We start from the raw sequence: 27,576 nt of genomic DNA, 5'->3' as shown, positions 1-27,576 counted from the left end.
AAATGGACATAACTATTGGAAATGGACGGGGTGATTGAAGTTGCTGGTTCCTGTCTTTCGCCTTCATCAACCAATGTGTTCACTGTGCTTTATATCGACACGGCACGTGATGTTTGGACAGAGTTGAGTTAGAGATAAATCCTCAGGGGGGTAAAACACACCAATAGAATGTTTCCGCCCGGTTTCGAACCAGGGACCTTTCGCGTGTGAGGCGAACGTGATAACCACTACACTACGGAAACTGGTCAGTGTGCATTCTTTGTGTTTCCTCACATGCACTCAATCACCGGCGACTGCTGATGCAGCACGGGGAGGACTTAACCCAACATTTGTGGGACTTTCACCACTTAACACTGTCAGCAAAACTCTGCCTACTGGACCGGCTGTATTTTATATATCGGACCCTGTAGTTGGACATGCGTTCCTCAACCCTAACCCTAACCCTACCCTACAATCAGGGCAACCCTGAGATGTATTGTTTGTTCTTCTTTAAATTGGACTCTGTGGAAGTATTGTGTCATCATTCTCGTCAAGTGGCCATGAATTTGTTTTGCACTCTTTGTTTGTTATTGCTAGAAAACAACGAGGCCCAGGATGAGAAGGTGAGACAATCCAGGAAGAGTGTATGTGTGTGTGTGTGTGTGTGTGTGTGAGTGAGTTTGTATTCTTTTGTGTTTATGTGAAGAGGCAGCGCAGGGACTGACAACCCCCTCTTACATTCACACCTCTAATTGGAGTGTTGCATTTCATCATCCAGTAGGAGACTAATGAAGTGCAGTCTATTTTTAAATAGAAAGTTTGATTTTTGAAGTAAAGAGATCTTTGTTTTTTAAGCCATGATACTTTTAACACCAATATCAGTATAAAATGGCATTGCAGTTGTTGAAGATCCCAAGGGAACCATATTACAGGACCTTAGCAATGTTGACAGTCCTTTTTCCAGTTTCTTTTTTTGGAAATCCTAAAGTATGTCTCAATTAAGCAGCAACCTTCGGTGTTGAACAATGAAGCCGATGTGGAAGTGCAAAAATCCTGCAGTTCATAAAGTGTCCACTTGAGGCTATCTGCAGAAGCACAGGAAGTCACATAAACACCCATTCAAATAAGCCAGTTTTTACAGCATAAATTAACATGTTTACAGCCTTGTACAAAAAACAAATAGATCTGATTAGCTCATGTCTTGATTGGCAAACAATGTACTGTTTATTTTTTGATTACTCATCAGTTTTGATCTGATGAAGGATAAGAGTTATTCAAAATAAGGCGTGTAGCTGACCTGATTGAGAGGTGGTCGCGAAGTAACGGTTTGTCAAGACACTTTAAACCCGCCTCAGCTCCAGCTCTCAGCCTGTTGTTAGGTTGACTGAAAGGATGAGACAGCATTTTCAGCATGGAGACCGCCATTGATGGGAGTCCAAAGCCATTTGCAAGAACGTCACTCAGGCTTCGTCATTAATATTAACAATCTGTTGTCTCAATGAGACTAGAGGCTTCCATCGCCGACACACTTTCACTATCCTCACCAGCCGACACTACCTGCTTCAATCCCCACCATCTGACAGTGCTTGACAGAGCCTCTTACATCTACCGTATTTTATTCATACTATTCTGGCTCCTTACACTAATACAGTTTTTCTATTCTATGAACTGATTTTCTATTCATACTGTATCTATTCCAAATACCGCTGTGATTTTGTAGCGGAGACAAGCAACATGTTCTCTCCATGGCAGTCGAAAAAAATGTGGAACTACAAGTAATTTGAACTGCCCTGTTTCCAAAGATGCAAAAGTTCTCCAACTGAATCAAAAGTGTTCAGCTGGCACACTTTGTTCTTTGAGTAAAACCTGTTCCTCTACAAGTCAATCAATCAATCAATCAATCAATCAATCAATCTGTCTTTGTATAGCATCAATTCACAACAATTTTTTATCTCAATACATTTTATAAAGAGCAGGTAAAAGACCTTCCTCTCTGTTACATTAGCTACAAAGACCCACATTAATCCATCATGAGCACAGAACTAAGCAATATTTAGCAAAGTTACAGTGCTTCTGCAACACCGCAGGCCCAATGGGGGGCTTTTATGGTTTCTGGCATTAGTAAAAATGGATGCCTGACATCCATCTCGCTCCTCGCTCAACCAGTCGTTGTGATCATCAACCACAGTGTAAGGCCTAGTCCACATGTAGGCTGATATTTTTTAAAACGGAGGTTTTCACACATGCTAAGTTCTCAAAAAATGTCTTCATCCACATGGAAACACAAAATCCAGTGTTGCGGCTGTCATCAGCGCGCCAAGTCAACAACTATTTCCTTGACATGCCTTAGCTACTCTGCCAAAACCTTCGCAACCCTGGCTAGCCTAATACTTAGTTGTGGCTGCCATCATGAATAGAGTAACTCTTGGTGACATCACAAGGTCTTACATTCAAATCAAGAAATGGATTATGGGATAAATTGATGGGGAAAAAAGCTAAATACATTTTCAGGGATTATGTGAGAACTGCTGATAGTTTGTGTAAAATTATGTTTTGCCGTGTCAGATGGGGAATCATGGGAGTGCTTCTCTCTGCTTCCCAAACCCCCACCCCCGATTAAAACAAAATCAGTAGTCAAGACGGGCGAAACCGACCTGAGGAAGAGAATATGTTTACGGATGAGCTAATATATCTAAGTATATAGTTTGGTTTGAAAACATGTACTAATCCTGAATAAACTAAAGATCCTATTTTTTGTTTTGCATCTCATGCAAAAAGCTGATTGGACAATAATTATGACAGTGAGGTAGGTGTGAACAGGTATATTGGTTCTGCACAGTGGTACATGTCACTAGAACACCCATTCACATGAACAGGTTGGATATGAAAAATATGCAGGTTCATTCATTTAACTATTTAACTGACTGTTAAAGACTTCATTGTTAATCGTAACTATTTTTTTAATACTTTTTTTCTGAATTGCTTCTAAATACATTGTATTGAATTGTAGGATACTAAATCATGGAACCAGAAGTCTCCTACAATAGGACTTCCATTGTCATAGGCGTACATCCCTGCTATGAGATCATTGATTTCAATTATATTATGACAAAACACCCATCCATTTCATGTGTTTTATTATTTATTTTCCTTGTATTATTGTCTGTTGTCACAGTATGTGGGAACCTTCTGGTTATTATCTCTGTCATTTACTTCACACAGCTGCACACTCCTACAAACTATCTTATTCTCTCTGTGGCTGTTGCTGACCTGCTTGTGGGCATTATAGTCTTTCCTCTAAGCATGGCATTTTCTCTGAGCTCATGTCTGTATCATGAGGATTTATTTTGCAAAGTACGAAGCAGTTTTGATGTGACACTGAGCACATGTTCTATTCTGAACCTGTGTTGTATTTCCATTGACAGATATTATGCAGTGTGTCAGCCCCTGCTGTACAAAACTAAAGTCAACCATCGTACTGTTGTGATCATGATCCTGGTCAGCTGGGGGGGTTCTGCTCTGATTGGGATTGGTATCTTAATTGCTGGATTGAACAATGAAAAATGTGATGAAAGATGTTTTGTAAATATGCTTATGGAAAAAACTATTGGATCTATTTTATCATTTTACTTCCCGGTGATCATTATGCTCTGCATCTACCTCAAGATTTTCCTCGTGGCACAGAAACAGGCTCGTAGAATCCAGATCAAACCCAGCCAGAGCGCAAAGTCTGGAGTAACTATCAGTAAAATGGAAAGAAAGGCCACTAAAACTCTGGCTATTGTTTTGGGAGTTTTTCTCTTATGTTGGACTCCTTTCTTTCTCTGCATCACCTTCTCTCCTTTAAGTGATAACTCAGTTCCAGTCCCTGTCATTGAAACACTTAACTGGCTTACACTGTTAAATTCAATGCTTAATCCTTTTATTTACGCTTTCTTTTACAGCTGGTTCAGATCAGCTTTCACTATTATAATTTCTGGAAAAATGTTTAGAGGTGATTTCACAAACACAAGACTGCTAAAATAGGCTTTTAAAAATGTTGATAATGTCACAGAATAGTAACCCCATAAAACAAACAATTATTAGCCAGATTTACTTTACTCCACCGAAGCATCACAGAGGTTTTGGTGGTATCTTATTTTTGGTTCATATGTTGTTGTCTATATGACCCGTGTGTGATGTTGCAATGTTTGTTAGTTTGTTCTTACTGTGTTATCTTGATCTTTCTTGCTTTTCTCCCCTTCTTTTATTTGAACAAATGTACAGTGTCTTTCGTAAAATGTAATATTATTATAACTATTATCTTTGTGTGGTTTTGTCTTTGGTTGTGATTATTTCCCCTGCTACGATGCCTTTTGCTGTCTGTCATTATGGTCTTTGACCTTGCGCTTTACATTGTGATTTACGGTTTGGAAAACAGCCTTAGAGTTCTAGCTTTCTCTCCTTCCTAGCAATGCAAAATAGAGGTGTTTTTGAATCTCTGCCCAGCTTGTTTTATTAATTTTATGATTAGAGGAACACTTTTCACTTTTTTCTTCTTTCTCACACTTGTAGTTGATGGGTCCTTGTCTATACAGTTTCTGTGTTTCCACTACAACAGTTTGACACAGTGTCCGAAAAGGAAGGAGATAAAAGTAATTAAAATCTCAAGATTAAAGGGGCTTATTTAATGCTGAAGCTGTTAAAAGGATGGAACAGAAGTGGTAACTGCACATCAGGAAAAGGAACACAAGACAGTTTGGGCATGATAAGAACATTTCTTTGTACAGAAAATGTTATTTGGTATTCATCGTAATTAGTTGCGCTATGGACATTCAGGGGAATCCAAAAAGGATAGAAACGGTGCTGGATGCAGCCAGAAGATTTCTGGATGTGATCAATATTACCAGAGAGGAACTTGACACCACAACAAGAAAAGGACTAGCACAGACTCAGACAACTGAGTCTGATTCATGGAGGGACAAAGTTATGAGAGGGGACCACTTTGGGGGGACTTTATAAATATTATGCACTGTCAAGCTATATAAAAAAAGGGTTAGGGTTAGTAGGTGGCAGTAATGCAACACATATGGATACCAACTGCCATTAAACCCCACAGAAGAAGAAGTTTCTATATACCTTCTCTCTTGTCTGTTTATGACTAGGAGGGACAACAAATTACTTCAGTAGAAATTAATACATGAATGAATAAATAAATGAAAATATGAATACATAAATGCAGTGTGGCAATACACAATGAATGGGCTTGCAAGTGGTGTGCTGCGCCCACTGCGTCCTATCTGAAAGGCCCTTTCAATCAATCAATCAATCAATAAATAAATAAATTTTTATTTGTATAGCGTCAACTCATAACAAGTGTTATCTCGAGACACTTTACAAGAAGCAGGTAAAATACCTTACTCTTTGTCTGTTAACATTACAAAAGAGCAGGTAAAAAGACCTTACTCATTGTTATGTTACAAAAAGCAGGTAAAAGACCTTACTCATTGTTATGTTACAAAGATCCGGCCTATCCATCATGAGCACTTTAGCAAAGCAGCAAAAGTTTAATTGGGTAGAAAAAACTGCCTTATTGAAAGGCAGAAATCTTCAGGCCGGATCCCCGGCTCATAACGGAACAGCCTTCACAGGCCTAGACTGCACCGGGCTCGAAAAAGGGATAGGGGGAGATGGGATTAGATGCAGCAAGAAGTATAGGGGGAGGTGGGGGGGTTGTTGTTCAGACAGGCCGTCGACTAACAATCCCGAGGAGCCAAAGAGAGCTCAGGAGCTTCTTTGTGTTCTCAAGGGTAATAGTCAGGTGTACAGTGCTTCAGAACAGCTAGGCTATCTAATGAGGCAGGGAACAATATGTGGTAAATTAAACCTCTACACCCCTTCTCCATGCTGGTGCATAAAATAGCTAGTCAGACTGGTATAGATGAACAACACACAGAATCAACAGTCATGGCCAGGATGTCCTTTAAAACCTGAAGGAGGTCCAGATATATTGTCTGATGTTCTGAGCTTGCTAGGAGTATAAAAATCAGACTGTGAACAGTCCAATACTCAAACAACCTCACAGCCTTTGGAGTACTGTGTGTGAAACATCTGTGCTGTGCTTTGGTCAAAATATAACATGAATCAAGCACCAGAGGAGGTTTGTGACCCTGTATGAACCAGCTCTCTCAGAACAGTTTTGGTGTGTGTGTCTCTTTAAATGCAATGAGCCCCCCCTAAGTTTTCCTGTTAGATACCAGGGGAGGGGAGGGTATTTTTTTAACCAGAATCCCACTGTGACATCACAAGGAGCACTAATTTGAAACAGAGCATTTTTCTCTGTGTTGTAAGACTTATGCAGACCATAAACAAAGGACTGGATGGGTTTATTTCACATTTTGTGGGTCAGTAGACACTCAGGTTACCCAGATATATGTTCAAAAACACTGTAGAAGTGGATTTTTCACAATATGTCCCCTTTTAAAAAAGACTGTGTGGTCCATTGGCAGTTTAAAGATACATTCAAAGCTATGTAAACAGCAAAGTTGTAATGTGTCAGCTGTTATGATGTCCCTGTTTAACTAAACTATTATATCTAGCATCTAGCTACATTATTTGTGTTTATTTGCTTTGTTGGGCCAGCGAGGGGATGCAGACTTGCATCCGCACAATCTAACTCATAAGTATGACTTTCTATATCATCATTTTTTCTATACCATAATTTTTATTGCATAATTATAACTTAACAAGGGCAATTGTTTTAATTTTTTTTTTTTGCTGAAATTGTCTTCCATACACAACACACATGTCCTCCCCCTCCATTTGGTTTTTCAGAGGTGTCAACGCAAATGTTTCTTCATGCAGCGCATCGGAGTTCACAGACTCAAATCACTTGACTCATCGCTGGCAGAAGCATGAGTCCACGTACTTTATATATTCTGTTTTTATCTAAAGCTTCTCTTTTTTCACTTTTTTTGTACATGACTAACCAAACCAGTCAGATTCATAACTTGCAACTGGTACGGCTGGAAAGGGGCTGTTATATGACACACATTTGAGTTGATAAAACACTTTTTTCACAGTTTTTTTCTACAGTTTGAAAATTTAGAAGACACTTTGCAACCATGATACAAAATTAGAGGTTTTTCTATTGCAATATCTTTTTGGGGAAAAGGAGCTGCCTGTGAATCAGGAGCTGGAGGTTCCCAATCCATGAACTAGCAACTTGAGAAGCAATAATAGATTTTGAGTTTGGAGACAAACTCATTCTTTTTTCCAACAAAATTGATCACTGCACTCATGCGCATATATCTATTTACAGAGATAATTTTGAGGCTGTGTTGTTGTCTAATACAAGCCAATTCGTTCCAAAATTACAGTGTTGCCTCTGCGTTTTTTCTTCTTTTCAAACGTATTTCCTTTAGATACCAAGGCCTGTTAAAATGTAATCGATCAATAATAGTCAAACTACAAATGCAAACCACAATGGTGCAGCATCTGTTCCCTGGCATCAATAGTCTGTATGCCTGTGCAGACTTACCTTTATAAAGAATATCAACGAACTAAAATGCACTTCCGCCCCTAATTGTTAATGTTTAATGTCGCAGTGCCCTAAACTTCCAATCTCACCCTTGTCCAGTTGTTAGCAGAGTTTTGATTTTCCCAAGCCCCCCAGTGCCCTAGCTTGGGACAGCCTCCCAGTGCTGGACTCCCCCAGGCCTGACTGCCTGCCCGCCTGATCTTCTTGGAAGTAATACAGCAAGGGGAGGAACAGGACGGCCAGCGGCTGAGATAAGGACCACAAGAAGTTCCTCACATTACCTCACCCGATAAGGAAACAAGCAGAGAGAGAGATGCAGCGAGAGAGAGGGAGAAGGTCAGACTGGGAGGAATTCTCTGGATAGACGGTGATGCGCAGAGAGGCAGCTGGCGTTTGGGGGGTTTTCTCCAATGGTTAAGGGATCTTGCTGGAATTTCGGGTACCAAAGAGACTCAGAGAACTCTGGAGAGAAACTTGGAGATTCTTTAACAGAACGGTGCAGCTACAGAAAATATGACCACTGAATATAGTATTTGTTGAGGCTTTGCTTGAGACTACCTGAGTTATTTGAGCTTTTCTTGAGTATTTTAGACTATTAGGATGCTCTAAGATTAGATGTAAAGATGACCTCAAGCTGTATGTTCTTCAGCGTATTTACCATCATACGTACTGGATGATACTTTCAGCACCATCTACAACACAGAAAAGCAATTTTCCATCCAGTCAATGTCAAGAGACGGAACAAAAGTAAATACAGATCTCAAGTTCTGGAGAGTTTTCTACACCATTTCCGTAACATCAATGGCGGTAAATCCTCTGGAAGGTCTCATGTCGGTTGCAGCAAACCACCAGCTGGTCTCCAGCTCGACAGCTGAGCCACAGAGGCAGCAGCATCGTGCAGCCAGAAGCCCAGCAGACCTGCATGGACACAGGCAGGGAACAGCTAGCAGCCGTGAGTCAAGGAAGTGGGTGAGTTTGAATAAAAAGCCGAAGTCAAGCCTCAATGTATTTTATAAGGGAAAGTGGCCATGCAGCAGACATATTCAAAGCAGACTGCTGAATTCTGCATAAATTAATGACAATCTCAACAGGATCTGATGTATACCATAGAAGCCAATTGCTAAAATGTCATCTTGTACAGAAAAATTCTATTAACTTCCAAGCAGACTGATACACAAATTTTTTGATGAGAGAAGATCATTCTCTGTGGCAGTGTGTGTGGAGGATCGAGAATGCATACATCCTTTATCTTCTGTGATCATGATTTCAGATGAATTTGCCTTTTTCTTTTATATCAAGATTTAATGGAATAATTTTGCAGATCTCCTCTCATCAAGAGGTTCTTAAGGATAATTTTTTCCAACATTTCTTTTATTTCCCAGTCAAGCCATTTGGGCCTATATGAAATTAAATGTTTTCTTTGTTTTCTTTATGTTTTTCTCTGAACATGTCCTCTACACCAGGTGCACACCGTGTGTGAGTCCCGATCAAACTTTGGGTCTGGTTTTAGGTCTGCAGTCTCGTCCAGGACACTGAGGAGTCAGCACTCCCCAGAAAACGCAGCAAGAGAAAGAAGCCGCGTACGCAACCTGCGACAGGCCTTCCACAGCCTGCAGGTACACTGAACAAATATTCGTTTTTTATTTAAAATAGGCTCCTGCTCTTTTTTACAAGCTGTCATGAACTTTTAGGTATTCCCTTTACATTTGTAGTTTATAGCCTAGTAATTTTTGTGTGTGTTGAATTCAGTTTAGTAAATGTACTTAGATGTGATGTTGAGAGATGTTTCTCATGTACAATGAAATGTTATGGCTTATAAAAAATACAGTTATCCTGTCATTTGTTAATTTATTCACTGACAGAGGTGGTTATCTGTGTGACTGATACCTTCACCAAACTAATGTCTCTTTTATGTCCCCGTCTAAATCTTCACTCAGTATTATAAGTTTTAAGTCTTGTTTTACAATTGTCCATCATGTTGGTCAATCGGAATATTTAGACATTTTTGAAAAATCTGCTTGGAAAAATAATAAAACTTACTACTTTCACGTGTCAATCTATACACTTTGATTTCAGTCATCTAAAATATTTTAAAAACTAAAACTGTGAATACAATCTGACTTTAAAATGAGCAATATCTTAAAAGCAAATGTTTGTTATTTTGATATGAATGAAAACAGTTTAGGGTAGAGAAGAAGAGTTGACCTCAGTCGTCCTCTCTCCACAGGCTGCTCTGCCTTCAGTCCCACCAGACACCAAGCTGTCCAAGCTGGATGTTCTGGTTCTGGCTACCAACTACATAGCTCACCTTACAGAGACCCTGCACCAGGGAGGGACGCTAGCTGATCACACCTTGTCTGCCCGGCCGGGTGGATACCTGCATCCAGTTAAGGTATGGAAACCATCCAACAATGTACTGTTTGTCATGCTTATTGCATGTTATTCATGAACGGGTCCTGACCTCCTCGATACAAAGATGAAAACTATCCTATGAAAGAATCAGGCCTTGAGTTTTGTAACAGTCTGAGGGGTACCAAAAATGGGGTGGCTGTGGCTGGTGGTTGGTGGAGTCCGTCGTCTCTCAACCGGAGGGTCAGGCCTTCGATCCCCAGCGCAGCGTTCGCTGTGTCCTTGGGCAAGAGGCATACCCCAAGTTGCTCCCTCTGCTTAACGGGAGCCCTGATACATTATAACTAGGGCTGTCAGCTTTAACTAGTTTTTATGAATGAATGTCGTAATGTTGGATACACAAGAAGGTTCTTACCAAGCAGCAACCTCCATTGTTGAAAATGCAGCCAACGCTTAAGTGAAAAGTCCTGCAGTTCCTCGAGTGTCTGTTTAAGACTGGTTGCAGAAGCACAGGAAGTCACATACACACCCATTCAAAAAAGCCTGTTTTTACAGCAGAAATTAACATGCTTACAGCCTGGTTCAAAAAACCTAATAGGTCACGTATTAGCTCACGTCTCGATCGGCACACACTGTACCAGGGTTGAATTTTGATGACTCATCCATTTTGATTTAATCACAATAAGGCTCGTAGCTGACCTGATTGACAGGCAGGCGCCGTGTACTGGAATGGAATGAGGCTTTAAACCCGCCTCAGCTCCAGCTCTCAGCCTGTCGTTAGGTTGACTCAAAGTTAGGATGAAACAGCATTTCCAGCATGGAGACCACCATCGATGGGACTCCAAAGCCCCCTGCAGGAACAAATGGGTGACGTCAATCAGAGCTCGGCCTTAATATACACAGCCTATGGTCCTTTCTTTATTTTAAAATAAAAGCAGGATTTAAATTGAACAGCAAGTAAGTGTTCTCACCTTAATACAGTTAAAAAATTCAAAATAAAATCCAAACCATTTTTTTTATGTGAAAAAAATGGAATTTCAAACATGAGATTAAAATGTGATTAAGAACACTCTGGGATTTCTCCTGAATGAAGGCTATCTACGTTTCCTGTCTATGCTTGTGCTGAACTGTACCATACCAAAGCACCTCTTTCAAGCGAGCCAAGGATCAGAGCACTCACACTAGTCAAGCGACTCTAGGGGTGAAGTGTGCTTAGGCACAGTACGGATTGCTTAGTGTGAGTCAATCAATCATTTATTTGTAAAGTGCCAATTCAGAACAAGGGTTATCTCGAGACACTTTACAAAAAGGTAAAGAACGTTTTTATTGAATGCGCCCTTAGTTTCTTGAAGAGAAGCCCCTGTATGTTTGATCATGACTATAAACCCCTCTATTTCAGCCCTGCTCAGAACAGGCTGTTTCTGTGTCTGTACCTTTAAATATGTAAAGGTCTGACCACGCCCCCTCTCTGGAAGGGCTTGGGTGTCTCGGTCTTTTTCGCTCCATGTCCTATTGTTTACAGTGAGAAGGCAGACTCAGAGGGCAGAACAAACACCTAGCTGTGGAAGTGTCACCCACCTGGGGGAGGGGTTACTGCCCTTTGTGATGTCATGAAGGGAAAATCTCCAAACGGCCTGTTTGAGCACACATTTTCTGAAAAGTGGAGCAGGGAGAAGACAGAGAGGATGGACTCTTATCATCATTGGGGGGTTTGTAGATAGACTAGAGACACATATTGTATTTTGTATAATATGGGACTTTTAGAGACCAAAAGGCCAGAGTTTGAAAGATGAAAATTTACGTAATGTTTCACAAACCATTATGTGTTTCCTAAATATGACGAACTTGTAAACAAACCAACAGTTTTACATTTTAACTATAAAAAAAATACATTATCTTTACTTATGTGACAGTTGTTTGCATTTTGCATGTAAAGTTGTCTGAGTGTTTGTGTGTGCCATCCTGTAGACTCTCCTGTGAACTGTCCTGTAATAGTACATTTCTTTGTACACTGTATGTTACCTGTTGGTACGTGTTTTTGGACTACGGATTCAATTTAGCTTTTTAGCTTATTCCGTTACATTCACATAGATGTGATTTGTTAATATGTGGTTTAAGTGCACTGTACTAATTCAATAAATGAATGCGTCATAAAAATATATACACTATATGTTTATTTTTTCTTTTCAATGAGACGCCATAAAGCCCCGATATCTGACAACCTTGGACACAGAAGGTTTTGTTGTGGGATTTTATCATATTAGCATGAAGAACAAATACAGATTGCCTTCTCTCTCCTCAGAAGTGGCCCATGCGTTCCCTGCTCTACTGTGGCAGCGTGGGAGACCTGCTTACAAATGTCCACGCCAATCAGATGCTTCCACCTGGAAGGAAGGGGACACACCCACAGACCTCCACCTTAGAAGAAACCAAAGACTGACGGTTGAGCTTGGGACTTAATCTCCACCACCCTCTTGTCTCCAAAGTTAACCAGCCTTTTGCTACAGTTCTATAAACTAAACCGACTTTCATTTGTGATAGCCACCATCTTGCGGCAGCCGCCATTACTGTGGTGTCTGTCCAACTGTGACAGCAGCATAAATACGACAGAATCACAGCAGTGCTGATATGCAGTACAATGTCACTCCCTCTCCTGTGATATTGCATAAATAACAATCTTCAATTCTCACCTGTATTGACAAGCTGTTTCCACGCCTGCACTCTAGATCATTTCACTAGGACTGCCCCTGAAATCATGACATGGTTGTTCACACATGCACCTCACAGCGGGAGACTAGCCCTGTCAGACAGGAAGGAGGATGGGGGGTTTCCTGGGGCAAGACATGATGTAAAAAGAACGACCCAGAAGTGGCGAAATACACACATTGGGAAATAGACCTTTATAAATCAGCAGATACATTTTTAGGTACATCAACTTCCCGATTTGAGCACTGAAATAAACCTTTTAAAAATAACGAGGTCCTAAAAGTAAATATCAACCCAGGTGGGAATTAGAGACACATACCCACACACACTAGGAGCTGCACAGACTAGTCGGCTTTACAGCGGTGTGATGACATAACGCTCATCAGGATAGAAAATCTCAAACTGTGACTGAGCAGGACTATGTCCGTGAGATGACACAAACACTGTTTACCTGTCTGTTTACCTTTGCACTCACTTATATGGGAGTTGTAGCACACGTGTTATTGTTGCATATTTAATTGCAGCTGTTGCAACCTGCTCTTTCTTAATGTGTTAACTGTCTGCTTTCAGTTTCCATTCAGTTTTACAAATAGATATTTCTGCTATTTGCAAAGCATTTCCTTCTCCTTTGGTTTAGTTTGTAAATGCATCAGTGAGTTGTCGACATGGACTCGACTGTTATCACATGACTGTCCACTTTAAAAATTGGTGTGACCCCTAACAAACACACACACACACACACACACACACACTCTGTAAGAAACAGGAGGTCACCCATTTCAAACAGATAAATTATATTTTTTAACTAATCCCTTCTGTTGGTTGTTTGTTTAAGTAATACCGGTAATAAAGAGCAGGGCCAAAATCAACCAGCAGCTACAAGGAAAACTGCCAATTTACTCTCTCTGTAGGAGAAGTCAATAAAATACTAAAGGCAAGATGCAAAGTGCCTTTTCGTTTCACTGTAAATGTTAGCATGTACAGTGTACATCTGTGCCCTGCATGTATTGAATCACGAGCGCACACACAGTCACAGTTACACACCGTGGTAAACACAGAGCACAGAGAGATTTAGATTCACCCTCAATGGAAGTATCTATTAATTATCCGAGCGTTAGACAGCCGGTTGTCAGGAACAGATTAAACACAAGAAAATAAAGGCGGCTGCTCTTGACTAATACCATTATAAATCACTTCATGCAGGAACAGTGCGTATCCTTTTATCTTGATTTATAACGTTGTACAGTGTATTTGGTTGTGCTTTTCAGACGTTACATTCACTGTATGTGAGACTTATGACTCCTGTGTGCTCTTGTTTTTTTTTGTATGTAAATATTGGCTGCTCAATTGATTTGAAATATATCCTGAATACAATGTGTAATCTCCCAAAGCTACGATTTTGTGGTCAAGGTCAAATTTGTGAGCAAACCGCATCATCTTGAAGGACTGTGTGTCGCTCTGACCTACTTGTTATTTCAGGACATGTTTGGTAAAGATACAGTGGCTTGCAAAAGTATTCATACCCCTTGAACTTTTCCACATTTTATCACGTTACAACAACAAACATAAATGTATTTCATTGGGATTTTATGTCATAGAGCAACACAAAGTGGCGCATAATTGTGAAGTGGAAGGAAAATGATACGTGAGGCATGCAAAAGTATTCAGCCCCCTTGAGTCAATACTTTGTAGAACCACCTTTCGCTGCAATTACAGCTGCAAGTATTTTGGGGTAGTTCTCTACCAGCTTTGCACATCTAGAGACTGAAATTTTTGCCCATTCTTCTTTGCAAAATAGCTCAAGCACAGTCAGATTGGATGGAGAGCATCTGTGAACAGCAATTTTAAAGTCTTGCCAGAGATTCTCAATTGGATTTAGGTCTGGACTATGACTGGGCGATTCTAACACATGAATATGCTTTGATCTAAACCAATCCATTGTAGTTCTGGCTGTGATTTTAGGGTCGTTGGCCTGCTGGAAAGTGAACCTTCTCCCCTGTCTCAAGTCTTTTGCAGACTCTTAACAGGTTTTCTTCTATGATTGGCCTGTATTTGGCTCCACCCATCTCCCCATCACCTCTGACCAGCTTACCTGTCCCTGCTGAAGAAAAGCATCCCCACAGCATGATGCTGCCACCACCATGTTTCACAGTGGGGATGGTGTGTTCAGGGTGATGTGCAGTGTTAGTTTTCCGCCACACATAGCGTTTTGCATTTAGGCCAAAAACTTCAATTTTGGTCTCATCCGACCAGAGCACCTTCCTCCACATGTTTGCTGTGTTTCCCACATGGCTTGTGGCAAACTGCAAACAGGACTTCAACAATGGCTACTCTTCCATAAAGGCCCGATTCGTGGAGTGCACGACTAATAGTTGTCCTGTCGACGGATTCTCCCACCTGAGATGTGGATCTCAGCAGCTCCTCCAGAGTTACCATGGGCCTCTTGGCTGCTTCTCTGATCAATGCTCTCCTTGCCCGGCCTGTCAGTTTAGGTGGACGGCCATGTCTTGGTAGGTCTGCAGTTGTGCCATACCCTTTCCATTTTCCGATGATGGATTGAACAGTGCTCAGTGAGATGTTCAAAGCTTGGGATATTTTTCTATAACCTAATCCTGCTTTAAACTTCTCCACAACACTATCACTGATTTGTCTGGTGTGTTTCTTGGGCGTCATGATGCTGTTTGTTCACTAATATTCTCTAACAAACCTCTATGGTCTTCACAGAACAGCTGTATTTATACTGAGATTAGATTACACACAGGGGGACTCAATTTACTTATTAGTTGACTTCTGAAGGCAATTGGTTGCACTGGATTTTATTTAGGGATATCAGAGTATAGGGGGGCTGAATACTTTTGCACACCACACTTATCAGTTTTTTATTTAAAAAAAAATTGAAAACCATGTATAATTTTTCTTCCACTTCACAATTATGCGCCACTTTGTGTTGGTCTATGACATAAAATCCCAATGAAATACATTTACGTTTGTGGTTGTAACGTGACAAAATGTAGAAAAGTTCAAGGGGTATGAATACTTTTGCAAGCCACTGTAATACAAACAAATCATCACGTCATTCACATTAAATACAGTTGCAAGAAAAATAATAATGTGAACCCTTTGGAATTTCCTAGTTTTCTGCATAAATTGGCCATGAAATGTGTTCTGATCTTCATCTAAGTCACAACAATAGACTAACACAGTCTGCTTAAACTAATACCACAGAAACAATGTTTTCATGTTTTTGTTGAACACAACATGTAAACATTCACAGTGCAGGGTGGAAAAAGTATGTGAACCCTTGGATTTAATAACTGGCAGCAATAACCTCAACCAAACGTTTCCTGTAGTTGCAGATCAGACCTGCACAACGGTCAGGAGGAATTTTGGACCATTCCTCTTTACAAAACTTTTTCAGTTCAGCAATATTCTTGTGATGTCTGGTTTGAATCGCTCTCTTGAGGTCATGCCACAGCATCTCTATCGGGTTGAGGTCAGGACTCTGACTGGGCCACTCCAGAAGGTGTATTTTCTTCTGTTGAATCCATTCTGTTGTTGATTTACTTCTGTGCTTTGGGGGTCGTTGTCCTGTTGCATCACCCATCTTCTGTTGAGCTTCAGTTGGTGGACAGATGGCCTTAAGTTTTCCTGCAAAATGTCTTGATAAACTTGGGAATTCATTTTTCCGTCGATGATAGCAATCTGTCCAGGCCCTGATGCAGCAAAGCAGCCCCAAACCATGATGCCCCTCCACCATACTTCACAGTTGGGATGAGGTTTTGATGTTGGTGTGCTGTGCCTTTTTTTCTCCACACATAGTGTTGTATGTTCCTTCCAAACAACTCAACTTTGGTTTCATCTGTCCACAGGATGTTTTGCCAGTAGTGCTGTGGAACATCCAGGTGCTCTTTCGCAAACTTCAAACGTGCAGCAATGTTTTTTTTAGACAGCAGTGGCTTTCTCCGTGGTGTCCTCCCATGAACTCCATTCTTGTTTAGTGTTTTACATATCGTAGATTTGTCAACAGAGATGTTAGCATGTGCCACAGATTTGTGTAAGTCTTTAGCTGACACTCTAGGATTCTTCACCTCATTGAGCATTCTGCGCTGTGCTCTTTACAGGACGGCCACTTCTAGGGAGAGTAGCAACAGTGCTGAACTTTCTCCATTTATAGACAATTTGTCTTACCGTGGACTGATGAACATACTTTTTCTTGCAACTGTATATCCTGAACTTTATACCAATTATACTAAGAAGAAGAAGAGTGTTTTTGCAGCCCTAAAAACTATGTGTGTGTGTGTGTGTGTGTGTGTGTGTGCGTGTGTGTGTGTGTGTCTGTGTGTCTGTGTTGGGGAGTGAAAGGATGGATGGACAGATGGGCAGAGAGGGAGGGATTGTTTCTGGAACACAGCTGCTGTGTGATCACTTTGTATCTCTGAAGTAATGACCACTTAGTTCTCATTACAACTCTGCCACAGAATGTGACCTTTGACCCCGAGTTCAACATCTGCAATAACATCTCGTGTGTGTTGGTTATCAGAGACAATCCTAATGGCGTAAACACACTTTCCATCACCCACATTTATTCCATATCTTAAATGACTCTAATGAAAGCATCCATGAAGAACATAAATTCTTCATGGAAGAGTTGATAGGTCACCATGTGGTGGACACTGAAGCTTCAGTGTTTATCCAGCTCTGCACGGGTCTGTAAACCTTTCTGTGTTCTAACCTCTCTCCATTTTTCAAAAACATCTCCAATATTGATCCTAGTTTGATCACGTTTCTGCTCGTGGAGCTTATTAGAAACATGCAGAGGCTTTTTAGGTCGAGTACAATCACTTCTATCTGAACCACTTCTCTTGTCCGCTTCCATCACTGCAACACCTGTTGACCTGATAACTGCTCTCATATCTGACAAACTGAGGGGCATCCAAAACGGCCGTGTGGGGGGTGACCTTAAAACCACCTAGCTTCTCTGGTCCAAACAAATCCAGAGCATTCAGGACCAGAATCTAAAGTTAGAAGGAGGACATACTGACTGCTGCATTGTTGTCAGAGAAGCTTCAACATAGCATGTTTCATTAATCTCTGATCATATAGTACATAAACATTACTTCCTCAAGAGGCCAACATGAATGTTAAAGAGTCAGTAGCTTTTCAAGATTTTCATGTTTTTGGTTTGTTTTGGTTGACTGGGGACTGGACGGGGAGCTGGTGTGTTTCCTCCAGCTAATGACAACACGCAGATGAGTTTAAGAGTGGATATGATTCAGCGATTAGATGCGAGTCAAACCGGCAAAAATGACAGACATGGACGTAGTGGCAAAAAAGAGAAAATATAAACAAAGTGAGGTGAAATGGCACGCAGATTAAGCTCAAACTGAGTGTGAACCTTGTGTTGGCTTTTAACAATGGATGTGGGGTTGGTTCTTTTGTACAGGCAGGTGACAAACACAGGCGGTTAGCTTGTGCTAGCGTGCGTTAGCTTCAGTGTAGGTACAAACAGTAAACAAACACACTACATCCTGTAGTGAGTGTGAGCTTCAGGAGGAGGGGACCAGTTTGAATGTTGCGTTTACAAGCTACAACGAATAATGAAACTGAATCTACCCCTAAATTATGGCCAATTTGTCCAGCGTGGTCACCATGGACTGTCCAGCTACATCACACAGTTCATTTAATTAACAAAATATACATGAATCATTCTTGTCCATGAGGAAGAGGGACATTCAAGAAGGCTTTAAATACTAACAAATTCACATTTCTGTCCATATGTTGAATGATCACCTAAAGTTGGCTTTGTTGCTTTTTTTGTTCTTGGAATAGTTATGCACGTGTTAGAGACTCCACCTGTTGTCTTCAAACCAGTTAAGATTTTCCTGGCCTAACTTGATATAATGTCTTTGGCGTTTGGTGAGTCTGTTTGGTGCATTTCTTGTGAGTTGGGTGATTTCATGACAATAAACAAACACACACACAAGAGCCGATGTAAGCATTTTCCCTGGTAAAAGTTAGGAGATAGAAAGAAAAGCAACTAACAAGTAAAGTTGAGATGAAAAAGAGAAAGTGTTCTCCTTTTTTCAGTGTCGGTATCTCAACTCGTAATTTATTAAGTATTATATTTAGTCCCTATTCAGTTTTACTCTGTAATTTCCCTTACTTAAATCCCTTCCAATAAGTCATGTAGATATATTTGGGGGGGGGGGCTCCAACAGATGAGAGCCCAGAATAACCAAAATCATCTTCCCCTTCAAACAAGATGGGCTCAGCTCCATGAGCAACAGCCCGGCGTTCAAGGCCAGCTCTATAAATCTGTCCAGGATTGGCGGTGGGGGGGGGGGGGTCCAGCCCTGGTTTTGGGTTCATAGTGATGACTAATTTGGAGCTGCTGAGTCTAACTAGGTCATAGAAGGACAGTATAAAAACACAAAGAAAGCACACAAGAAAACACAAGAAAGTCTAAGCTGAACCAGGAACAGACTCATGGCTAGTTCTGGACATGTGCATGTAAAAATAGTATAAAAGTAATTGTGTGTTTAAATTTATTATTTATGTTAAATGGATGTTGACTTTTTAAAAAGTAATAAAAGAAGTTCAGGGACCCCCCCCCCCCCCCCCCCCCCAGGGATCAATAAGCATGGTAAAAAAAAAAAAAAAATTGCAGCCTTAGCTTTCATTTAAACAAGATGTAAAGCAAATAAAGAAAACCTATTTAACCAATATAAGAAGCAACATAAGTTTTGCTCAAATACCATAAATGCCCCACCCCACTTATGTTACAATATTATTGCTATATATCTACCAGAACCTATAACAGTCACAGGTGAACCCTGAGAATCTAAGTAACTACTGTATGTGTGCCTTTCTGCCTCTGCCTCCATGTAAAGACAGCTATTTAGCCACTGGAACAACATTCAGAAAATGTGTTTCCAAGCTGTCTGCCCCCTCATCTCTTCATGTCAGGAGATAATAAAACATGTTCACTATCTCCTGCTCATTATGGCCAGAACACTCTGATTACAGTCTGGATTTATGGGGCTCTGACACTACACTCCCCCCTGCTTTGGCCGGTCCTCTGCTGGAACAGGAGAGAAGTGGAGGGAGAGGATGACAGAGGAGGAGGAGGGGGGCAAGGAGGAGGAGGACTTGAGAGAAGGATTAAAAGGAAAAGGGAAAGTTGGAGGAGGAATGGAGAGAGAAGGGACATGGAACAAGGTTCAATATGTAACTTTTTAAATGTATGAATAGTTTTTATCGCCCATTAATAAGCGAACGGTTAACTGATGTGAAAAAGTAGATGTTCACTGTCTATCTGTGTTGCCTGTATAAAATCTTTACTTGGGTCAAATTTTCTGCGAAAGCTCCAGGAAATGACGTTGTATGTTCGTTCTCAACGTCCTCCTCACTCCGCTCCGCTTACCGAGGTCAACAGTACAAACTCATCACACACTCCTGCTCTCAGCCAGTGCCTGCAGAGACTGTCGTTTGTAGGATGGAGAATGAATTTAATATGGAATCTGTTACAAATAAGTACAAATAAACGACCGGCCTGCTACGTGTTAGATAAATCATATTGCAACAGTTTAATGCACGCACTCAGATTGTAGTGGTCGCGTGCAGACAGTTTATGGGCGTGCAGCAGTCACAGTATACATTATAAACATCACCTGCCGCTCCCACTCACTCGAGGTGAATTCTCTTGATAATATCCTGCTGCGTTCTCACATCAGCTCACTCTGACTGCGTTCACACATGCAGCTCCTCCTGGTAATATCAGGACTTTTTAGGAGTTTTCTGAAAGTGTGAGAGCCCTGTTAGAGTTTAATAATCACTTTATGAAGGAGTGCTGGAGAACTATCTGTTATTAAATACGTCAACAGAATCAAACATGATACATTTCTAATCCCTTTCAGTTCACAGTATAGCCTAAGGCAGGGGTGCCCAACCTTTTTTGAACCAAGATCTACTTGGTTTGCGCTGTATGTTGGTGTGTCTCAGCGTGCCCCGCGATGCTCACAGTCATGACAGCAGAGAGGAGCAGAGAAAAGTAGCTGCAGCTACATCAAATGCGCTTAATACTTATAGCATAGTTTCTATATATGATTTTTTGGTAAAACATTTACCTGCCCCGGTTTTACCTGCACTCTCTTGCGCGCGCTCTCTCTCTCTCGCTCTCTCATGCACGCAGCAATTTCATGAATAAATGAAAAATTAAATACAAACAGGTCGGAAGTATACTTGGGCTCCCCACCCAGGTATCGTCTATGTGTGGGAAACACTTCAGTGAGATGAGATTGAAATCACGTTTCTATTTTACAATTGTATTTTATATTGACTAAACATCTCGCGATCGACTGAGAATCAGTCAGCGATCTACCTGTCGATCACAATCGACTGTTTGGGAACTCCTGGCCTAAGGCATGCTGATCATCTATTTTTCTTTACACCAAGAATCAGGAAAGAAATTGGTCGCCGTGCATTTAAATTTAAAGCTCCATCAGATTGGAATAACCTACCTCGCTCACTTAGATCTATCACCTCTTTTCATATCTTTAAATCATCTCTTACTCATCAACTTACTCATTGTCAAACATCCTGCTCTTGCTTTTGATTTTCTTTCTCTGTTGGACTTAGTTTGTCTGGACTTGCTCTCCTCTTGCTTGCGTTCATGTACCTCATATCTAGATGTATGTACTGTTCTGTACCTTGTGCCTTGATGTTGCGTACATTATGTGTGTATGCACTGTATAGTGTGTATGCATATATATATGTACATGTATATGCATTTATATGGTGCATATGTGTGCATGGGTGTACACAGCTCTACCTCTACCTTTACATGTAAGTTATTGCAGAGGTTTTCCTTTCTTTCTTTTTTTGTTTGTGTGTGTATGGTGTGGGTGTCTCTGTATTTAAATGTTTGGTATTATGTTTTGGATTTACCTTTCATTTTGATTTTGTATTATGATGATTAATTTATGTTTTGTAAGGACCCCCTCGAAAATGAGATGATGCATCTCAAGGGGCTATCCTTGAAATAAATTACAAATATTACAAATTACAAATAGGCCTGTTAGACACATTAAGATGTCATAACATAGTGATGAGACATACTGTTTGAACAGAAGCTTTGTTTCTATGCCTGCATCCCATGTTTCCCAACAATGTTTCAAATTAAAATATGCCATTTATTGGCTTTAATCTCCTTTAGTTTAGGAATGAACGTACACATATCATCTTATATTATAGTCATAAAAAATATTAAATGAGGCTGATTGATCTTATATGCTGCTCTACAATATTTAAAGAGGACACTTTGAATAAGATGACTTTCTCTATGAAGAGAGCGTTAAGCTAGCATTATTTGTCTCTGCATTTAATTCCCTCTCATCTTCATCTCTCGTCTTTACTGAATAAATCGATAGGGAGTGTAAATAAGATAGGATGTTGAGTAGTTTTAATTTTAACTGAAATGCTTAAACCAGAAGTGACTAGCCAATTTTATATTGAAGTTTATGGGATGCATTACCGTAAAAGAGTTTATAAATGAATGAAACGCTAAACCAGAGGTGCAACCCGACTTTATTTTGACATTTGTTGTGTATTTCCGGTCCTGACCGTGGAGGAGCTTCACAGCGGAGGTCTGCAGCCAGACTGTCTTGTGGATCTTTGATGACAAAGATGCAGCATCCTCGTGGCACCAGCAGAATCTACTCGAGTGTTACATGGTTTATCTGTAATATTTTGCAGCATCAGCCCAGACATTCATTTTATTTCTCACCTTGTCCGAACGTTTCTATCCTTTTTGGTCCATCATCTTGTAAATGGACTTGAGCTCGTGTAGCCTTTTTCTACACTTCTGACCACTCAAAGCACTTTTATTTGTCTTGTGCTTACAGATGGGTTACTTCATCTTGTTTTTACTAAGAGCTTTTTACTAATTAAGCACTGTTGTCAGTTGTCACTATATCATGGTGTGTCCTGTGATGTCATTTGTATGTAAAAAGAGGCCCACTCACTCACTGTAGACTGCTTTTAAGAGCAGACGTTAGCATGGATATGGCCTAGTACAAGAAAGGATTTTGGTCTGAATAGCTAATGTCTTTATCAGCACACACTGTGCGGGGGCCGGACTTTCTCAGAAGTCATCCTCTTCTGATAAAGGAGAAGTGTTTTGCATAATTAGGGACTGATATCACTGCAAGTGTTCGCCAAGAGGCTTACGGCCACCATCAGCTTAAGCTCTTCCAGGTTGACTATAAGATATGTTGGGTCACATGTATGTTATGTCGGTAAACCGATCCCTCCTTTCCTTTTCTTTACAACAAAGTAAATAGTGGACATGTTATTGCATTTCTCCATATCATCATTTTAATCATTTAATCTCAGCTCCAATACATCAAACGTAGAAATCGAAGAGTCATACATCCAAACAACATTGAAACATGTCAACAGATCCGCTGTTGACAAAAAGCTCGGGACAGACGTCTCATTGGAAGCATCACCTGGACTGTTTATGACAACTACATACAGAAAGTATGACAGTTTAAAAAGGAAATGAAGGCACAGCCAAAGCAGAGGAGTCGGCTCAACTTCAGTGCTTTGGGGTTGTTTATATATTTCTAACATTTTCTTTTTTGGAATGCATAAAAGGAAGAATTCTTGTGGATGGGAGAACATTTATAATAAATATTGTTTAACACAATATTTATTGCTTCCAGAAATTACGAAGTGCCATACTCTTCTCTTCCCTGTCTCAACTGAATCACTGTTACAAGGCCACTAATCAACAGAATGAGCTTTTGTTGTGCATTTACTTACAGAGGACATCAAGTCTCTAGTTCCTGTTATTAAATCAATGAAGTTGTTCACACGTGAACGTTTGAATCTAAGCTGCTTTACTGATAGCTTTAGTAAGGTTCTTTTAAAGGTCACATATTCTCCTCCTCTTCAACCAGTTTAAATAAGTCTCAGAGCTCCTCAAAACATGTGTGTGAAGTTTCTTGTTCTAAATCCACTCTGATCCTGTATTTGATCATGTCTATAAACCCCTCTATTTCAGCCCTGCTCAGAACAGGCTGTTTCTGTGTCTGTACCTTTAAATATGTAAATGAGCTGTGTTTGACCACGCCCCCTCTCTGGAAGGGCTTGGGTGTCTCTGGAGTTCTCGCTCCATGTCCACCCCCCATGGGGGAGGGGTTACTACCCTTTGTGATGTCATGAACGGAAAATCTCCAAACAGCCTGTTTGAGCACACATTTTCTGAAAAGTGGAGCACGCAGAAGACGGAGAGGATGGACTTTTTCTTATCATTCGTATTATTTATAGACAGACTAGAGACACATATTAGTGTTAGAAAAACCTGGTTAAGGGTATTTTTCATATGTGACCTTTAATAGCAAGACTATCGAGTGCTGCCACCATTGTGCTTTATTCAGTATGTTGGTGTTCAATAATATCACAGTGCTCCACTCAGTGGGGGTTCATAACAACATCTTTGACAGCAATAATATATCAGCACTTAAGATGTTCCCTTACATTATAAAGGGGGTTGAATTGTTTGTCATTGAGGTAACATTACAGGCACACACTTCAAGTAATTTCAGGTATGAAGACGAAGGATTCAATACTACTCGATCATAAATAAAGTACACATTATCACATTTGATTTAATTATAGTTTTTAAAAAAAAGTCAGGGAACCATTAAAATGTCTTTGAAAAATGTGACTATAAATCTGGCAAATTGGATGTAGCACTTTAACATGAGGTGTGTTTGAGCAACATTTCCTGTAGGAAACACCGACTAAGGCAAGGGACGCTCTCATGTCTTCAGAGCGGAAGGCTACATTCCCAATTCTACCCCATAATCACATCAAAAGAAACATTTCATGGTTCTTGCATATAGAATTTCACATTTCAGGTTTTGAAATGGCAGTAGGCTTTACGTGAAATTACAAAAATATACAAATATGATCTCAAACTAATAGTCTGTTGGTTAAAAGCAAAATAAAACATTTGTTTTCTATATGCTTTGGATGAATCGAGGTAATTCGGAGTATCAGGGTGATGGTACAAACATGTCGGTTCTGTAATGGACTGGTGCTAAGGCGTGATTCAACGGGCTTTCAACGGAGGACCAAAATCCTTTTAAAGGAAGAATGTGCAACATGTTACACATAAATATATCAGAAATCCAGTCTATCCTGTGTTAATGTGTCTCTGAGTCTTGACTGTCTACAATGAGTGAGAAGCTCGAGTCCCGCTGGCTGTGTTGTTGTCAGAGCTGTGTTTACATGGACCCTTGTGTATAAAAGCTGTTTTAGTCAAGGACTAGAGAGAATAAGAACATACTCACTGATTATTTGGATGTCACTTAAGAGTTTTTAGATCAAGCTCATTCTGTGTCAGCTTATGTGCAATATGAAGCTACAAGCTAACTAAAGAGCGCTAACATTAGCATGCTAACACAACAATGCAGGACACAGGTGATTGCAGCTCGAGCCGAGAACAATTTTGTCCGTGCTTGCACTAAACTCCTCCTTGCGATCTCGAGGGGAGGAGGTGTGTAGTATGGCAGAGGTGAAGCCAAACAGCAATTTGATCAAAGTCGCACATTCTTCCTTTAAATAACTAAGACATGCCAAGCTGTTTCTTGTCTGCAGATTAACTAGGTCACCTTGATTGTCTGGCATGAACTTTAAGTCTGTTTTCTAACGTTTCAGTTTGATTTGAACAGGACGTTCAAAGGCAACTGACACACGGATGTTTAAGTTTTCAGGCACATGACAAAGCATGCTAATCGAGCAAGGGCACCGAGTGATGAAAGACAGGTAAACATTTGTATAACGATTAAATAATGAAATAAATAACTTCATGTGGACTCCTTACAGCTGTTAAAGTCTCTTAGGAACCATAGTGGACTAGTTTGTCATTCACAGGGTCAACAATGCTGAATGAATAAAGTAAGAAAACATGGCCGTTATTATGAGCACAGACTGCACCGACTTGAACAACAGTACACACACACACACACATCACATCTCAGTTTGGACACAATGACGATGGATGACTTGAAAATGCTAAAATGTTGAAGGTCAAGAATTCGTTGATTCCAAAAAATTATGAGAATGACGTTAATATTTAAACAACACTACCACATACATCATCCTGGCACTGACAGTGACCTTAAAGTAAAAGACGGGCACTTACAAAACAGGTTCAAAGTTCAAATACAATCCCAACAGAAACCGCTGAATCATCTTTACCTTTTGACACATCAATAAGTAGGTCCATCTCAAAGATGGCTTCTTTGTGTGGCTCAGAGCAGAACTGTGGTTTATTCAGTCATATCAGATGGTGGCTTGTTGTACACCAATATGTGGAGTAGTGGTCTCTAAATATTGATGGGCTGGGCTACATGAATAAAACATAACACTAAAGAAAACCAGAACTGCGTTTTTGTGTGCCTTAATACCTGCCAATCAGAAGAACACTCAGCGAGTGAGGCACTAATGTGGTTTTACATGACGAAGACCCCATGTACACATAGCATCTTTTCCGGGCAGAAATGAGCTAGCTGTGCGCTCGGGAGCGCTTGCATGAAGCGCTTGAGTGCTGAGAAGAAAAGCGCTGCACGTCCATCCGGTCTCTATAACAAGTCAGTTGACAACGACCACTGTATGACCGACACAGCTCCGTTGCTTATTACTCCATGTTTTATATTTGAGAAATATTTGATCAGACATGGAGCAAAGAGGATGTGGGTACAAGACATTATCTGTAGGAGGCAAAACTACAGGGAATATCTTACATTTTGAAAAGACCGCTGTGACGTCTGCAGCGCCTTTCTGAAAATTAGAACCATTTAACTCAAAGCACTCAGAGCGGCCTCACAGAAAAGTCGGAGGGGTGAGAGAAAAAGACACTAGGTGCTGCAAACGCTCTCTCCTCATTGCAAACAAGTGAAAGGCGGACACAGAGCCTTATATATCCTGAGTCATTAATGCTGAGGACAAGTTTACTACGACTGAATACAGAAACTACAAACTGTCGATACTCTTCGATTTAACGTTAAAACATTCTTTGTATACTGCCTGAGATGAGCAGCATGGTCTCAGTTTCCACAGATGATACCCCGCTGCCGAGCTGTTGTTACCTTTATATCTTTGAAACATTTTTGTCTTGGATAGTGGCTTTTTTAAAATCTTTCTCTTAGTTTCAATGGAAAATTAGTTAACCTCAAGTTGAGATAGAAATCTGAGAAAGGTTTTGTTACATAGACAATGAAACTGGGGTGGATCGAATCTGGAAATCAGGTTGTTGAATGAGAAAAAAAAAAAAGGATTACATTATCAGATAAGATCAAGAAGTCCAATCCTGGTTTTGATCTGGATCAACCCTCCAGCTTGTGTTATTCAAAACTTCTGAGTAGGATCAGGATCACTTTGATATGGAAGCTGGCCTCATTGCTTAAGAGGTGCCAGGTAACTTCCTGAGTACTGCCCAAGTGCCCTTGAGCAAGGCCTAAAACCCCCAACAGCCCTGGAGTGCTCCATATAAATATTCTATACAATAGAAGTGTTTTTGTTTCAGTGACATTGTAGATGAGGTTCATATTAAGAGTTTGAAGGAATTTGTCCTTAAAATTTTACTTTAAATTCACTGTGTGGATTTGGCGCCCCCTGTGGACAAAGTACGTAGCGTGAAGACCACTTAATCTGGATTTGGTAATCCTTTAAAGTCTGTATCTGGATCAGTTTTTATTTGAAGAACACGGGCTGTTTTCAAAACCACAGTATGTCCTGCACATTACATTCATGATAGTATTTGTATGACCTCCAGTCGGTGGTTAACCTGCAGAGTACCAGGCCTGGCTAAACTGGTATCTGGTCTTGAAGTAAACAACAGACCAGCGGATGTCTAACGCAGCGATAGTGTAGCATCAACTTAAGAGTCTGGAAAAAAAACTGACGAATTATTCATTTAGATTTTCATGATTTAGAGAATCAAAAAAGATAAT

General features: G+C 40.4%; 2 protein-coding genes, 1 long non-coding RNA gene and 1 other non-coding gene across 4 annotated transcripts in view; 2 read left to right on the top strand and 2 right to left on the bottom strand.

Annotated features, from left to right (window-relative positions):
* Positions 1 to 169: 169 nt before the first annotated feature.
* On the bottom strand, positions 170 to 242 carry trnav-cac (transfer RNA valine (anticodon CAC)). The gene has a single exon. It is a non-coding gene; the product is annotated as a tRNA-Val (tRNA).
* Positions 243 to 3,084: 2,842 nt separating this feature from the next.
* On the top strand, positions 3,085 to 4,005 carry LOC132985363 (trace amine-associated receptor 1-like). Its single transcript, XM_061052713.1, has 2 exons — positions 3,085 to 3,328; positions 3,401 to 4,005. The coding sequence occupies exons 1-2, from the start codon at positions 3,085 to 3,087 to the stop codon at positions 4,003 to 4,005; spliced, it is 849 nt and encodes a 282-aa protein (XP_060908696.1).
* A 3,734-nt stretch (positions 4,006 to 7,739) lies between these two features.
* On the top strand, positions 7,740 to 12,708 carry LOC132984505 (transcription factor 24-like). The gene is made up of 4 exons (XM_061051393.1): positions 7,740 to 8,467; positions 8,962 to 9,114; positions 9,726 to 9,890; positions 12,150 to 12,708. The coding sequence occupies exons 1-4, from the start codon at positions 8,225 to 8,227 to the stop codon at positions 12,285 to 12,287; spliced, it is 699 nt and encodes a 232-aa protein (XP_060907376.1). The 5' UTR covers positions 7,740 to 8,224; the 3' UTR covers positions 12,288 to 12,708.
* Positions 11,522 to 27,576, bottom strand: part of LOC132984533 (uncharacterized) — a 301,578-nt gene continuing 285,523 nt past the window's right edge. The window contains exons 2-3 of the long non-coding RNA XR_009674950.1: positions 23,857 to 24,871; positions 11,522 to 11,537 (exon numbers count right to left, since the gene is read on the bottom strand). This is a non-coding gene — a long non-coding RNA (uncharacterized LOC132984533). The remainder of the gene's footprint in view (positions 11,538 to 23,856; positions 24,872 to 27,576) is intronic.

The sequence above is a fragment of the Labrus mixtus genome, chromosome 12 (genome assembly GCF_963584025.1).
Source record: "Labrus mixtus chromosome 12, fLabMix1.1, whole genome shotgun sequence".
Taxonomy (NCBI): Eukaryota; Metazoa; Chordata; class Actinopteri; order Labriformes; family Labridae; genus Labrus; species Labrus mixtus.
The sequence above is the reverse complement of the archived record's forward strand: the minus strand, read 5'-3'. Positions and strand labels throughout refer to the sequence as shown.

Coding starts and splice junctions, on each gene's coding strand:
- LOC132985363 (XM_061052713.1), top strand. CDS start 3,085: ATGACAAAACACCCATCCATTTCATGTGTTTTATTATTTATTTTCCTT. Junction 3,329..3,400: donor GTATCATGAGGATTTATTTT/GCAAAGTACGAA, acceptor GTATTTCCATTG/ACAGATATTATGCAGTGTGT.
- LOC132984505 (XM_061051393.1), top strand. CDS start 8,225: ATGTCAAGAGACGGAACAAAAGTAAATACAGATCTCAAGTTCTGGAGA. Junction 8,468..8,961: donor GCCGTGAGTCAAGGAAGTGG/GTGAGTTTGAAT, acceptor CCTCTACACCAG/GTGCACACCGTGTGTGAGTC. Junction 9,115..9,725: donor AGGCCTTCCACAGCCTGCAG/GTACACTGAACA, acceptor CTCTCTCCACAG/GCTGCTCTGCCTTCAGTCCC.